Source organism: Camelina sativa, chromosome 11, assembly GCF_030686135.1.
Source record: "Camelina sativa cultivar CO46 ecotype springtype chromosome 11, ASM3068613v1".
NCBI classification, from domain to species: domain Eukaryota; kingdom Viridiplantae; phylum Streptophyta; class Magnoliopsida; order Brassicales; family Brassicaceae; genus Camelina; species Camelina sativa.
In genome coordinates, this window is record NC_141890.1 from 39,231,478 (window position 1) to 39,245,269 (window position 13,792).

The 13,792-nt window shown below is 37.0% G+C and overlaps 2 protein-coding genes across 2 annotated transcripts; both read right to left on the minus strand.

The window, feature by feature from the left end:
• Positions 1-359: 359 nt before the first annotated feature.
• On the minus strand, positions 360-1,894 carry LOC147935156 (uncharacterized). Its single transcript, XM_087472883.1, has 3 exons — positions 1,557-1,894; positions 901-1,082; positions 360-748 (listed from the first exon to the last, which is right to left on the minus strand). Exons 1-3 carry the CDS (start codon positions 1,892-1,894, stop codon positions 360-362), a joined length of 909 nt encoding a protein of 302 aa, XP_087329009.1.
• Positions 1,895-2,769: 875 nt separating this feature from the next.
• On the minus strand, positions 2,770-3,657 carry LOC147935157 (uncharacterized). The gene has a single exon (XM_087472884.1). It carries the CDS (start codon positions 3,655-3,657, stop codon positions 2,770-2,772), a length of 888 nt encoding a protein of 295 aa, XP_087329010.1.
• Between the last annotated feature and the right edge of the window lie 10,135 nt (positions 3,658-13,792).

Consider the following 13,792-nt stretch of genomic DNA (forward strand, 5'->3'; position numbering starts at 1 on the left):
ACATGCTGGAGATGGGATGAGCCCCTATGAGAACAGCCTTTGCTTAGTTGGAATCCGATTATGTTGAGTCACCCACATGTTAAATGCATGCTTAGGGATGGCCCCTTTGAACCAGACTGCAGAACTCCAGGTAGTTTCCTCACTCCTTGGTCTAAGACGAGACCAAGTTCTCGAAGTGGAGAAGCCATTACACTTGACTGAATCCACAACCCAATTAAACTCGTCAGGATGAGCAGGATTGGGCGTAGCTTGAGTCGATGTCAGATAAGCATGGAGATCAACTCAACATCAGAGCTAGGGTGAGGGAGATTCCATATGTTGTCCCGAAACACGTCTTTGATCTTAACTTGAAGGGATATTCAAAGCTTTCTAGGACCAGTTGGACCTATACTCTTGAGCAGGGGACCCGTAGGTATCCATGAATCGTAGCAGAAGTTGATTGTATTCCCTGAACCAACAGTCGCTTTTACAAACTGTTCGGCCACCGGTCTCAACCAAAGTAATGATATCCAGATCCACGAGCTTTTAGGCGTTTCCTTGAGCTCCCAGAAGCTCTGATTCTGAATGTTGTGGAACTTATGCCATTGAACCCAGAGCGAGTCGCCTCCTGAGAAGAGGAGCCAAACAAATCTCAGACAAAGTGTCTGGTTCCAGAAAGTGAGACTGCAGAGACCTACACCACCTTCAGCCTTTGGTAGACAGACTGAGGCCCATGCCACTTTTGCTCCCGTTGAGCCTTCGATGTTGCCTGAACAAAGGAACCTGGAACAGAGAGATTCAATTCTTTTGATACACCCTTTTGGTTCATGAATGTTGAAATCCAAAAGTTTATTGTCCCATAGATTACTGATGCAATGAGCTGAGTCCTTCCAGCAAAAGATAGTGTTTTGACCGCCCAACTTCTAAATTTGCAAGCCAGCTGGTCTAGCAAAGGCTTATACTCAGATAATCTCAATTTCATGTGCATTAGAGGGAGTCCAAGATAGCGTATTGGTAGAGAAGCAACCGAAAAACCATGCCTCGCCAAAGCTACTTCTTGCATTGGGTTTAGACCCGCATAGAACAGCTGAGCAGAGCCGTGCCTATGTGTATTAAAATGAAACATTCGCCTACGGCCTGATATTTTTGTAAGAAACCTAAAGGCAGTCAAATGCATATTTTTATTTTATAAGAGTAGAGAGTTAATGAGGATTTGCAAAATGGTAGTTAAACTAGAAATATGGAAAATAAGTTAGGATGACTACACACTAATCTCTTCATCTCTTCTTAGTTGGAATATACGTAATTTAAGTTTTACATTTTGCTTCCTTCTATTATTATTATATAAAAACTAATAAAAACAAATGAATAATCAATTGGTAAGTATACAATTCACTATAAATGGTTTCATCTAGTATTATTATTCTTTCATAATAAACAAAACATAATTTAAAATTTACAAATGATGCACCGATAGTTATTATTGATTAGAATCCGTTTAAAATTATAATTTTGTAATATTTTTGTATTTATTTGTAAGATAATGTAATTAGTTTTTTAAGACATATTTTTATTACCGTCTCTGGCCTCTATATCTCTTGGCACGGCTATGCAGCTGAGTATTCTCTTTATTGATGTGAAGCCCTGACCAAGAGGCAAAGTCTTCTAGGGTTTCATTTATGCCTTGTAAGGAGGCTTCTAAACCATCAAAGAAAATCATGACATCATCCACAAACATCAAGTGAGTCAGAGCAATACCTGATGTGTTTGGGTGAAATCTTATGTAGCTATTGGCGAATCTTGACTGTAGGTAGATTTGAGAAAACCTCCATAGCCAGTACAAAGAGATATGGGGACATCGCGTCACCCTGACGCAGCCCTTTTGAGCTTTTAAAATAACCACGCGAATGGCCATTAAGGTAAACAGAGAAAGTTGGGGTTGTGATACACTCAGAAATCCATGTGACAAACTTCTCCGGAGCACCAATGGCTCTCAGCGCGTTAAGGATAAATGACCAATTTATAGAATCAAACGCTTTCTTAATATCCATCTTCATCATCACTCTTTGGTGATATGTTTTTCCTGTTATATCCTTGGACAACTTCAGTAGCTAGTAACACATTTTCACCCAAAAGACGTCCAGGCATAAAAGCTGACTGAGAAGAGGATATAACATTCGTGAGAAATGCTTTCAGCCTTAAAGGTAGAAGCCTTGCTATAACCTTATACATAGTGTTGAAACACGAGGTAGGCCTAAAATCTGAAGCTCTCTCAGCATTTGTGGATTTTGGGATCAGGACTAAGGTTGTAGCATTTCACTGCTTAAGCAACTTGCCTGATCTAAAGAACTCAGATACTATGGGCCTATGACACTCCAGCAACCCTGGAAGAATTCTGCGGAATAACCATCCGGACCACTGGTTTTATTCCTGGGGAGCGAGAAAATGACTTCTTTAATCTCCTTAATTAAGAAATTGCTTACCAGGCTATGTTGTTGTTCGATAGAGCCCCTAAAAGGGAGGAGAAGGTCCATATCACTCTGAATCAGCCCCGTTATTTAGGCTTCACCCCCCTAACAACTCAGAGAAGTAGTAAACATAGTGATCCCTGATCTCCTTTTGGTTTTCGATTTTCTGATTGTCCTGGTCCAACAGATAGTGGATATGGTTTTGAGCGAATCTTGAGGCTACCATTCTGTGGAAATAGGCAGTATTACTGTCCCCATCTGCAAGCCAAGATATATTGGATCTATGCCTGAAGAAAGCTTCCTCCGCTTTCTGCAACACCTGCTACTTTCTCTCGGCTTCGAGCTCTTGAGTTGCATTTGCATTTGAAGGATCTGCTAAAGTTATATTCTGCATAGCTATAAGGACCTCATGAGCTTCTGCAACACGCTTCTCAATGCCTAAGTAGTTGTTCCTACTGAAACCACAAATGCAGTTTTTAAGGAACTTCAACTTTAAGGATACTCTTAGCATAACTGATCCAGTCACATTGAAGGAGAACCATTGATCTGCTACAACTGGGAAAAATTCATTATTTTGTAGCAACATGTTGTAGAACTTGAATGGACGTTTTTCTTTAACATGATCAGAACTCAAAGAAACACCGCATGATGCGTGATCGGAAAAGTTCGGTTCTCCAAAAATTGCAAAGGAACTCGGATAAAGAGAATTCCAATGTGAGTTTACCATAATCCTATCCATCTTTTTTGTGACAGGTCTGAGATTTGACTTGTTCCACCAGGTGAAAGAGTTACCTCGAAAGGTAAGGTCAACCAGGTCCGCACTGATTAGACAATCCCTGAAGTCTCTAATTCTTCGATCAACATTTAGGGTGGCTGGCCGATAATGCTCACTAGGATCCAGAACTTTATTAAAATCTCCCATGACCAGCCAGGCTCTATTTGCCACTACTTGGAAAGTAGAGACTTCCACCAACTCTGCCCACAACTTCAATCGTTGGTTTACCTCATTTGAAGCATACACGATGGATACCACTACCCATTCTTTTGCGTCCGGTAACAACACTTCGCAGACAATTATCTGCAGCGAATTACAAAGGACCACCACCCTTACAGAAGGATGCCAAAGAACCCAGATTTTTCGAAAATCTGAAAAGTTGTAATTTTCTTCAAAATGCCAACCAGGTAGAAGGTTATCTATAAACTTCTTCATTTTAACCTGGTTGATGTGAGTCTCGATGAGCTCACCAAAAAAGGATTGTTTACCTTTTATCCATTCTAAAACCGCTTCTATGGCTATAAATATTAAAGTCGCGGGCGTTCCAACAAAAGAGGTTCGTATACATACTTATTGTGTGGATTTGAGGCTCTTGCCTCTCTAAACCTTTTGCTGTATCTTAGACAACACTTCTTGAAATTTCTCCAAAAACTCTTCCCCACTGTCATCACCATCAGGGTGAGAGGAAAATGTAGCCGATGAATCAGCCACCACTTTCGAAGAACAGGCAGAATCCTTACTACCACTGCTCTGAGACAGTGTATTCTTACTCTGGATAGACAGGCCGATAGATTCACCCTTATAAAGATGGGGAGTAGGCGGAGGTGGGGCTCTAACCTGAGTTTGGTATTCCTTTGCGGTAGCCACCGATGGTTTATGAGGAACTCGAACATAAACCATCTTTGGTTGTTTCACTGGTTCTTTCACTGGGGGTACTACGTGACTTGGCGGGCGTTTCTTTTGTTAATGATGCTTTGGAGCCGCGGATTTAAGCCTTGGACAAGCATCTGTAGGGTGAACAGTTGATCTGCAGGTTGAACAAGTCACTGGTGCTTTTGAACAATGCTTCAAGGTGTGGCCTATACCATTGCAGTGAGAATATATAGGAGGAATCCATGGGCTAGAGACCAAGATCCTAACAATCTCCCCTGAATCAAACTGAACATTTACAGCCTCTCGCAAAGGTTTCCTCGGATCAATGATGGTGAAGACCTTTGCAACCTACAGATTTGTTTTGTTTGTTGTCAATGGGTGGAGAAATTTTGGGGTACCCACTAAGCTCGCCTCTCGTTCCAATCCTTCCTCGTGAAAGAATTGAAGGGGGACATTCCTAAGCTCCAACCAAATCGGGGCGGAGGTTAGCTCGGGTTTTTGTGGAATTACACCGTGTTCCCACTTTGAGATGAACATAGTTTGTCCTTCTATTTACCAAAGACGTTGGTTCACAACATGAAGCCGTGTAGAAGCATTTGGAATGCGAAAAAGGAAAGCATTACTGTCCAACTTTGAGACTGAGATCCTGGTAGTACTTGCTCCAAATTCCATTGACAATGTTGTGGAGGGTGCCCTGTGAAGGGGGATCTAAATAGAATTGACCCATCACAACTAAATCCCATGACTTACGGTTATTCTCGATAATAGAATTGGGGATCTTGACACAGAGTTCCCCCGAAAGGGAGAATGAAAGGAGGTCCTTTCTTTTTGAGCTCTTTGTGAGTGCCTTTGACATGCTTAACCCATGAATCTTCGCTAGTAGTGGCTGATTGATTTAGGGTTTCCTGTTACCATCAATTGGAGGATTTTCCACTGATGCTCCTACATGAAGGGTTGATACTGGAGATTCCAGTCCAGCGCCTATTGACTTTGGTCTGAAGAGGATAAATCAGGCATAGTCGCAGATCCATTTGTAGGCTCCAGAGTGGCTTGCGAGACCAGATCTCAGGCAATCGAAGGTGCCATGGCCAATTCTGTCATTGCGACAGTCAATTGGAAATATTCTTGAACTTCAACGAGAGAGGCTACAGTCTAAGTAGGAAATGGGACCTCCAGCAAACTCGCAGAGACTGAAGATTTGGGATTTGACTTCTGTTGCAGCGGAGAGGCTGAATAACACTTAGGTGTCGAAACTTTTTTACGTTTCTTTTTCTTTCCCATGAGGAGAGGAGTGTAGTGACCCGTAACTAGAAGTACGGACCAGACGATGGAAACGTGTCCAAAGGACGTGGAGATACCTCAAAAAGATGGAGGAAAGCAAATCTCAAGGAATGACTCAAGAAACTTGTGAAAGAAGTTACCAAGTCGCGGAACGGCCAAGACCGAATACAGACAAGAACCGTCAGGACATCCGAAAAACTGGACGAGGGATGATCGAGAACGTTGGTGAAAAGATCAAAGGAAGGGTAAAGAAAGTAATGGTCGTGGAGAAAATGGTGAAAAAGACGTAATGTGGTCCATAAAAATATAATGGCTATGTACCATCTAGTCGGCTAATGTACCGCGGGACCGTGGATGGGACGGACACAGTACATGTCAAGTACGTGTGGGACGTACAAGTTGAAAAGAGAGAAGTGGACCGGACAAGAACAAGGGCACCGTACGTGAGGTACGAGTGGGCCGGATAGAGACAAGGAACCATGTGCTGCGGACATGTGCGGGGTACTTGGGACGCAAGAAGGACATGGTCGGGACAAGGAGGAAGGGGAAGAGTCTATCTTCACTCAGGAGGCCATGTGTCGCAATCTGGTGGAGTCTCGCCAGCGAATTGAGATGCAAACGCGCTTGGGAGCTCTTCCTTCGCCTACACGTGTCGCCTGCATGCAAGAAATAAGACATTTGTCAAGCCATTTTCGCCACATGCCTAAGCCAAGTGTCGATTGAGAGGGCTATAAATATAACCCTTGGCTCTTGATTTTCGACCAAACCTCTCTCAAACACCAAAGCTCTGCCAAATTTTTCTCTCAAACTCTTGAAGAAGAAGATCAAGAGATTTCGAGCAAGGAAGAGGGAGCAGAGGAGTTCTCGCCGGAGGTAGAAGCTAGATCAAGGGGAAGTGCTGTCAGATCGGCGTGGTGTGGTGAAGCCCAATCGGCCAAGATCTTCAAAGCTATGGTGAGTTGTGGATCTTCCTTATGGGATGTGCATTAGCTCTGTAGCTCTTGCATCGGTCCTTGTGTGCTGCATTTGTTCCTTGTTGCATGTAGATCTAGAGGATTGCATGTATTTAAGAGGGGATTAAAGGGGTTTAATGCTTTCTTGGGGAAGATGTGCATTTTTTTTAAATTAGCTGCAAGTGTGAAATGCCTTGCATGCTTGATTTTGGGGGTTTTGGGATTATTTGATGGTTGGAAATTTTTTTTTAAAAAAAATCAACTACAAGTGTGAAATGCCTTGCATGTTCGATTTGGAGTTTTCTCGATCATGGGGATCGATGAAAAAATTAGTAATAATTGTTCTTACTTAGTTTTGGGTCATGGGGAGTCATGCATATTAGAAAAATTATTTATTTAATTTTGCATGAATTTTTGGAGAGGTTAGAACCATGTAGATTTGATGGAAAGATCAGTTCATGAGAGGGATGATTTTTGGAGAGGCCATGCGAGAATCTTCAAGGGTGGAAAGAGCCACATGTGTGTCCCAAAATATTGAGAATTACCTCATGCACTTGATATAAAAATTAGTCTACATGTTGGGTTATTTTTGGTGAAACCATGCGAGAATCCCCAAGGGTGGAAAGAGCCGCGTGTGTGCCCAAAAATTGAGAAAACTTATTCTCATGAACTTGATGGGAGATCGGTTCATTGGAGAAATATTTTTATAAGACATGCGAGAATCTCAAAGAAAAAAGAGCCGCATGCATGGGTATAAATGTGGAGAAAATAATTGCATGCATAAATTATGTTAAGGTTTTTAAACCAAAAATTATTTGGTAAGAATACTATATTGTATCCATGGGAGATAAGTATTTGGGGATGGGTGCATGATTAGGGTTGCATGCATGTTTATATTTTCTTAAGTTGCATGATGTTTCTTGCTGCTTAAGTTGTTGTGTGTGGTGTTGTGACATTCTTTCTTGATTTCTTGTTTGCATTGCTTGTTTTCTTGCTTGATTGTGTGTTGAGTTTTGTGCTTAATTCTTTGTGTGTTAGCCTTAGAGTTAAGTACTTGTCCTAGGCTCCTAGCTAGTCCGCGAGTTAAACATCTCGGTTCTTAGCTAGATGTCGATCTCTGTCCCCAACAAGTGTGTGGAAGTTCGGTGAGCTAATCCAGAGGGATCTCATGGTAGGAAAATTTGGTGTCTAGCTAGCTACTAGCCTGAACCGCTTCATGACGATGCGGCTTTAATACCCGGTAGTTTACATGGGGTAACAACACAGAGGAATTGGGTGAGTCCGGTTGATTGCCTTTGTGGTATCAATGTGGAGTGGGTGATTGGAACGGAACAAAGGATCGAAGGGCCCTAGGTTGTTGCGGTGCTTCCCTAGGAAGTTTTTTTCCCTAGGTGAGTTGTGGAGATTTCCTATGAGTGTTGTTTCCCAAGGTTGTCTTGGTAGTTCCCTGGGTTGATGGTACATCCCTAGGACGTGGTTTGGTTGAATAAGTCATGGCGTGGATGCCTGACTGTGAGAAGTCTAGGGTGGTCAAGTTTAACTTGATGCACCACTAGCATTAACTACCCTGGATATGTTGAGGGTCAGGTGGCGTGGATGTCAAGTTAGTGTCAAGGTCTAGACGAGTCGTGTCTTGTTTGTTCCTAGACTTGATTGTGATTGTTTGTTTGATTGCCTGCTTGTTTATGCTTCCGCATTGCGTGCTTTGATTGATTGGTTGTTTGGGGTAGTTAGATGGGATAAGGTAGCATGTTAGAGGGGAGATAGCATGTTAGAGGGATTGCCCAACTCACTGAGTAATCTCACCCTTCCCAACAATTGTTTTTCTTGCAGGGGAATTAAGTGGGTAGAGTTGAACTTAAGAAACCAGATAGGATGTTTTCGTGATGTGTTGCAAATCCGATGTTTCTCTTACATGCTGTTTTATTCGAATGGATCCAACTGTTTTGCTTGAGTATTGTTGTTTTGTAAACATTTTACTTAAGCAATAAATCGAGATATTTTTTTATATATAATCGGACAAAAGGAAATGGTACGGTCTAGTCCGGACGAGCACAACGCCGCGTGCGTTCCGAGGGTTGAAAAGCCTAAGGGTTGTACGCAGCGGGCAGGCGGCTGCCAGTGGACTGGCTGGGGAACCTAATTTGTTGGTGGAACCTCGGTCGGACCGCAGGCAGTTGTCCTCTGTCGCGACCTCCGGGCCGATCCGCGGTTTGTCCGACCGGTAAGGACGGTTCGGAGGCGTAACAAGGAAGGTTTGGGAATGTGGTCGGAAGAGAAGACCGACGTTGTGAGAAACGCCGACGGAGATAAAACTTGCGTTTACTTTATCGTTATTTTAAGAGAGAGATAAGACTTTTCCATATCTCCTATATAATAAAACGGAAGTGCACGACATTTTTGGTAGAAAATATAATAAATATATTTATGATTTTTTGGTTATAAACTTGTGACAAAGGTGTATCATAATATACGTGTTAGTCTAATTTTTGATAAGTAAGGATAGTATGGATTTAGTTAATTATGTTAATATATAAATCAATTATAGGTAACATTTAAAAGATAAGGAAATCTCTCAACTTAATTAAAACAAAAATATGTGACTCTTCTTTCACATTTATTTTATTTTATATTTTAATTATTTTAATTTTTTATCTAATATATTTAGTTAATAAAATTTATGATTTTTTCTGCATATGATGTAATTTATTTTTTTTTAAACAGACATATATTGCTCAACTGATGAATAAAAAAATTTACAAAATGCCCTACATCACCTAAGAAAACTAGGCAAAGATTCAAAGTCATATTAATTAAAAAGAGACCAAAATGATTTTGAATACGAATGAGCAGAAATCTTGATTTATCAGGCATTGATTAAAAAATTTATGCATTTTATTATAGTTCTTTATTTTAAAGAATTTCAACTTTTAATAACTTTAAAAATTCAAATGTATACCTTTTTAAAAATTTTAAAGATTATTAATATTTCAATTATTAAAACATTATCTTTTTATAAAATGTTTAAGATATGAATAATATTTAAATTTTATAAGAAGTTCAAATATTATAAGTATTTCAATTTCTAAAATAATAAAATTTATTCAAACATTTTAAATTTTAATAATATATACGAATTAAAATATCACATGACGGGTTATACGGCAGGACATGTTTGAGTTGATATTAATAGAAAATTAAAATGTCATTAATTCGGTGCTACACAGGTAAAATATCATCTCATTATTTTGTGAACTTTTTAGAAACTTTAAAGATTATTAATATTTTAATTATTAAAACATTTAATTTTTATAACTGTTTAAGATATTAATAATATTTAAACTTTAAAAGAAGTTCAAATATTATAAGTAGTTCAATTTCTATAAAAAAAGAAACTTTATTAAAACATTTTAAATTTTAAAAATATATTTAGATTTTTATGAAGTTTTTTTTGCGGTGTACAACGAATTAAAATATCACACGACGGATTATATGGCTAGACATGTTTGAGTAGATATTAATAGAAACTTATAATGTCATTAATTCAGTACTACATGGATAAAATATCATCTTATTATTTTGTTAACAATATGAATATTAGATTAATAGACGTATCTAATTAAATCGATTAATTAATACTGTAACAAAATAATTAATATGCGATATAGTGTAGGTTAAGTCATATAATTAATAATCAAAATACAATATATAATTTTAAAAACTAATCAAATCAAATAACTTAAACTGGAGTGTATCGCATGTCAAAATCTAGATATACTAGAATAGATCTTACAAAATAGATGTTATTTTCATAAGTTATATTCAATATATGATTCCATGGCATAGTGTTTGAGAAAAAAAAACACATAAAACAATCATATATATAACACTTTAAATAAAAATTACAAAATAAATAAAATAAATGTTAACTCGTGGTCTAGTACGGTCCAATTCTAGTATATATATATATATATGAATGTCGTCTTTCGCTATATATTATAATTCTTGGACCATTATATGAAAAATGAACAACATAGGTACAAGATGAATAAAACTTTCGAAAGAACTAACCCAGTGATATATATACATATATAAGAAATCGAAGATTTACTCACGAAAAAAAAAAATGCATGTGATGTTTGCAAGATTGACTCACGACAATAAAGATGCATGAGTGATGAAAAGCTTAAGAGGTTTTAGGGAATTGTTATAATGAAATTAAGCGAACTTTCATATTCATGAATGATTCCTCTCACATTATTGCAAAAGTATGTGGCAGTTAAAAAAATAAAAAGAATCTACTAACTTTTCATTGGGCCACAAAGAATCTAGTAACTTATCAAACCAAAACAAACGTTTGCATGAATATATTAATATTTTAAAATATGATCCAATACCAAGCTAACCACGTAATATAAAAACAAGGAACTACTAAACAATCAAACCAACGAATTCTATAACCACCGATGCCGTCTAATTAGTACAAAAGTATATAATACTTATTTGCAAGATATTGGATCAGTAGAGAAAGGAGACGGCGACATGGAAAACGGCTTGTCGAAGTGATTTCTCTTCTTTCTTAAAATTCTGTTTTACTCAATATTTCAGAAACTTTTTTTCTATTATATTATGTTAAAATTAAGATTTTAAATGGAACGGATGAAATATTGATTAATTTATTCATGTTGTGTTAAGCTTTTATTAATATAAAAAAACAAACGAAACCCCAAACAAAAACAAAAACACCTTGGTCATTTGGTCAAACTCGTTATCAACTTGAAAGACCGATATAATTAGTAGGGAAAGCAACGAAATCTAACTTGAAGTTAAGAATTTAAACAGACGCGTTTTTAGTTGGAACAAGAGGCTTCCCGTGGGTATCGGTCCCAGCAACAGCGCTCGACCACTCAACTCATACCCGCTCACTTCTCATTAAATAGATATCAGTACGTATGTTTCCTCAACTCTACAATCACTAAGCAAATCAAGAAGGCTAAAGAGATCAAAATGGCTAGTGGAAGTGATCAGCGTATGGTGGTCGTAGGAGTAGATGATTCAGCACATAGCTACCATGCACTCGAGACGGCTCTCGATCTCTTCTTCATACCTTTCAAGGCCAACCCACAATTTAAACTTGTCGTTGTTCACGCCCGACCAACAGCGACCTCCTTCCTCGAGGTTGCTGGTCCCGAAACGGTAGATATAATACCAATGGTGGAACAAGATTTGAACAAGACTGCTGAACTGGTTAAGAAGAAGTGCGCCGAAGTATGCTCGGCTAAATCCGTTGAGATCGCGTCTTCGGAGGTGATTGAAGGAGATCCGAGGAATATAATGTTGGAAGCCGTGGAGAGACATCATGCATGTGTTCTTGTCCTTGGTAGCCATGGTTATGGAGCTGTCAAGAGGGTGTTTTTGGGGAGCGTAAGTGACTATTTAGCTCATCACGCACATTGCTCCGTGATGATCGTCAAGAAGCCTAAGGCTAAACCTACTTCTACTGAACAACACTAATGAGAGGAATAAAACGTCATTCTTTTGTGAAATATGTACTACCATTCTGTTTTCTTAAGTAAGTAAGACCCTATATGTATATATATCCATCAAAACTTTGTATACTCTTCATTCCCCAACTCTTAAACTCTTAAATGTATATCAATTAATTGTATCCATGACTATATGTATATTAATTGGTTTTTCTTTGTCCTATTTTCCTTGCTTTCTTCTGTATCGAAGCTATTGCATAAAAATTTAAAAATTTAAAATTTATCGAAGCTAAAACTAATTATTTTTAAATGAAACAAAATCAGAAAAAGGCGCCTGAATATATATTATTCACATTTTAGGGTTCATATAAAAATGATTGATTAGCTTTTGGCGAATATTCCATATTAAATTCTTATTTTACAGATTTGTTTCTATCTCAATATGAAATTAGACGGCATTTCTATTTTTCCGTCAGACAAAGTCAAAGTATTGAAATTGAGATGATAGGAATTTGATATTTTGGTTAAGATTTTTTATTTGACTACAAAGTAGAGATTTTTTTTCTCCTAAAAATGAAGATTTCAGATGATAAGTGAAGGGATGTCAAAAAAAAAAGAAAAATTTAATGTTAAGTGAAGAAAAATATTGAGAGTTTAATTATGAGACAATATCGGAATATCCTCCAATAATATTATTGGGAAATTTTCAAAAATATCATTTTTCCTATGTCACTTTTTAAAAATACACTTTCCTATATCACATAAAAATACTTTTATGCTTTGTTGTATAACAAATTCCATGTTTTTTTTTCAAAACTAATATTTTCTCACGATAAATTTATCTTAAGGTTAATTTTTTCAATTAATTATATATATATATATATATATAAATAGTATAATCTTAAATTGGTAAAATACCATTATTTTACTAACCATAAAGTTAGTGTACGAAAACTACAAGGTTAACGATTAATAATAATATAATTTTGTTCCAATCTAATGGGTAATTTATCAGTTAATCATAAAATATATACATGGAACAAAAAAACTCAAATGGATAGAACACCGTCATTTAATTAATCATAAGGTTTACAGTTTAGAAACCTTTTAAACTATATGACTTTCTGCTTTTAAAAACTTATTTTTCTTTCCAAATAAAAATGTAACTATCTAATGGATATTTTCATAGAGAAAAAAAACTCAAATGGGGTAGAACACTTTTTAATTAGTCATAAGGCTTAGAGTTCAATTGGTAAGTTGTAAAGAGAATCTGTAAGCCGGAACGGTAAGCTACTATATAATAGTGCAAAACTGTATAAAATAGCGGTACATAAAAACTATAAAAAAAACATGACTAAAGTTTTTTTGTAACATTTTTGTGATTGGTAAGATTTTAAGCTATATATTTGTAAAGCTTTATAAAGTTGTTACCAATCTAATGTTTAGAAAAATTATAAGACATTTTGTAACAATATTTGTTTTGTTTCTAAAACTGACATGTTATCACAATGCAATTTTCTAATGGTGGTTCAATGAGTGAATCATGCATTTAATCAATTTACATTTTAGAAACTTGTTGCATTTTAACTCTGAGATTACTGTATTTTAGAAAGTGTATACATTGTGAATGATAAATATAATATAGATCGTCGGTGTAGTATTGTTGATTAGGCAGTGTTGCGCTTTACTTGTTTAGAAAATGAGCAATATCCCCTAGGCCACATCTTAATCTTATTTTAAAAAAATTTACGGCCATGGTTAACATATGGTTAAGTTTTAGTACTACTTTATGTAGGGATTTCAATCTTTACAATCACCATCATTTATCCTTTTGTTCTCATTTTTATTATTTTAGTGAAGGAAAAGTTGGCGTAGAATCGGATATTTGTAAGGTCGCACTCGCAGAATGGTTGGTAGAATGTAGAGAAGACGGATGACGCAAAAGATGGTTCGTTAATTTAAGAAGATTGTATTGGG

Bases quoted from the DNA above. Each gene is read 5' to 3' on its own strand.
- LOC147935156 (XM_087472883.1), bottom strand. From the start codon at position 1,894: ATGGCCATTCGCGTGGTTATTTTAAAAGCTCAAAAGGGCTGCGTCAGG. The intron at 1,083-1,556 runs GTAATAAAAATA...TAATACACATAG, and splicing joins AGATATAGAGGCCAGAGACG to GCACGGCTCTGCTCAGCTGT. The intron at 749-900 runs GTTGGGCGGTCA...TCCTTTGTTCAG, and splicing joins GCTGGCTTGCAAATTTAGAA to GCAACATCGAAGGCTCAACG.
- LOC147935157 (XM_087472884.1), bottom strand. From the start codon at position 3,657: ATGAAGAAGTTTATAGATAACCTTCTACCTGGTTGGCATTTTGAAGAA.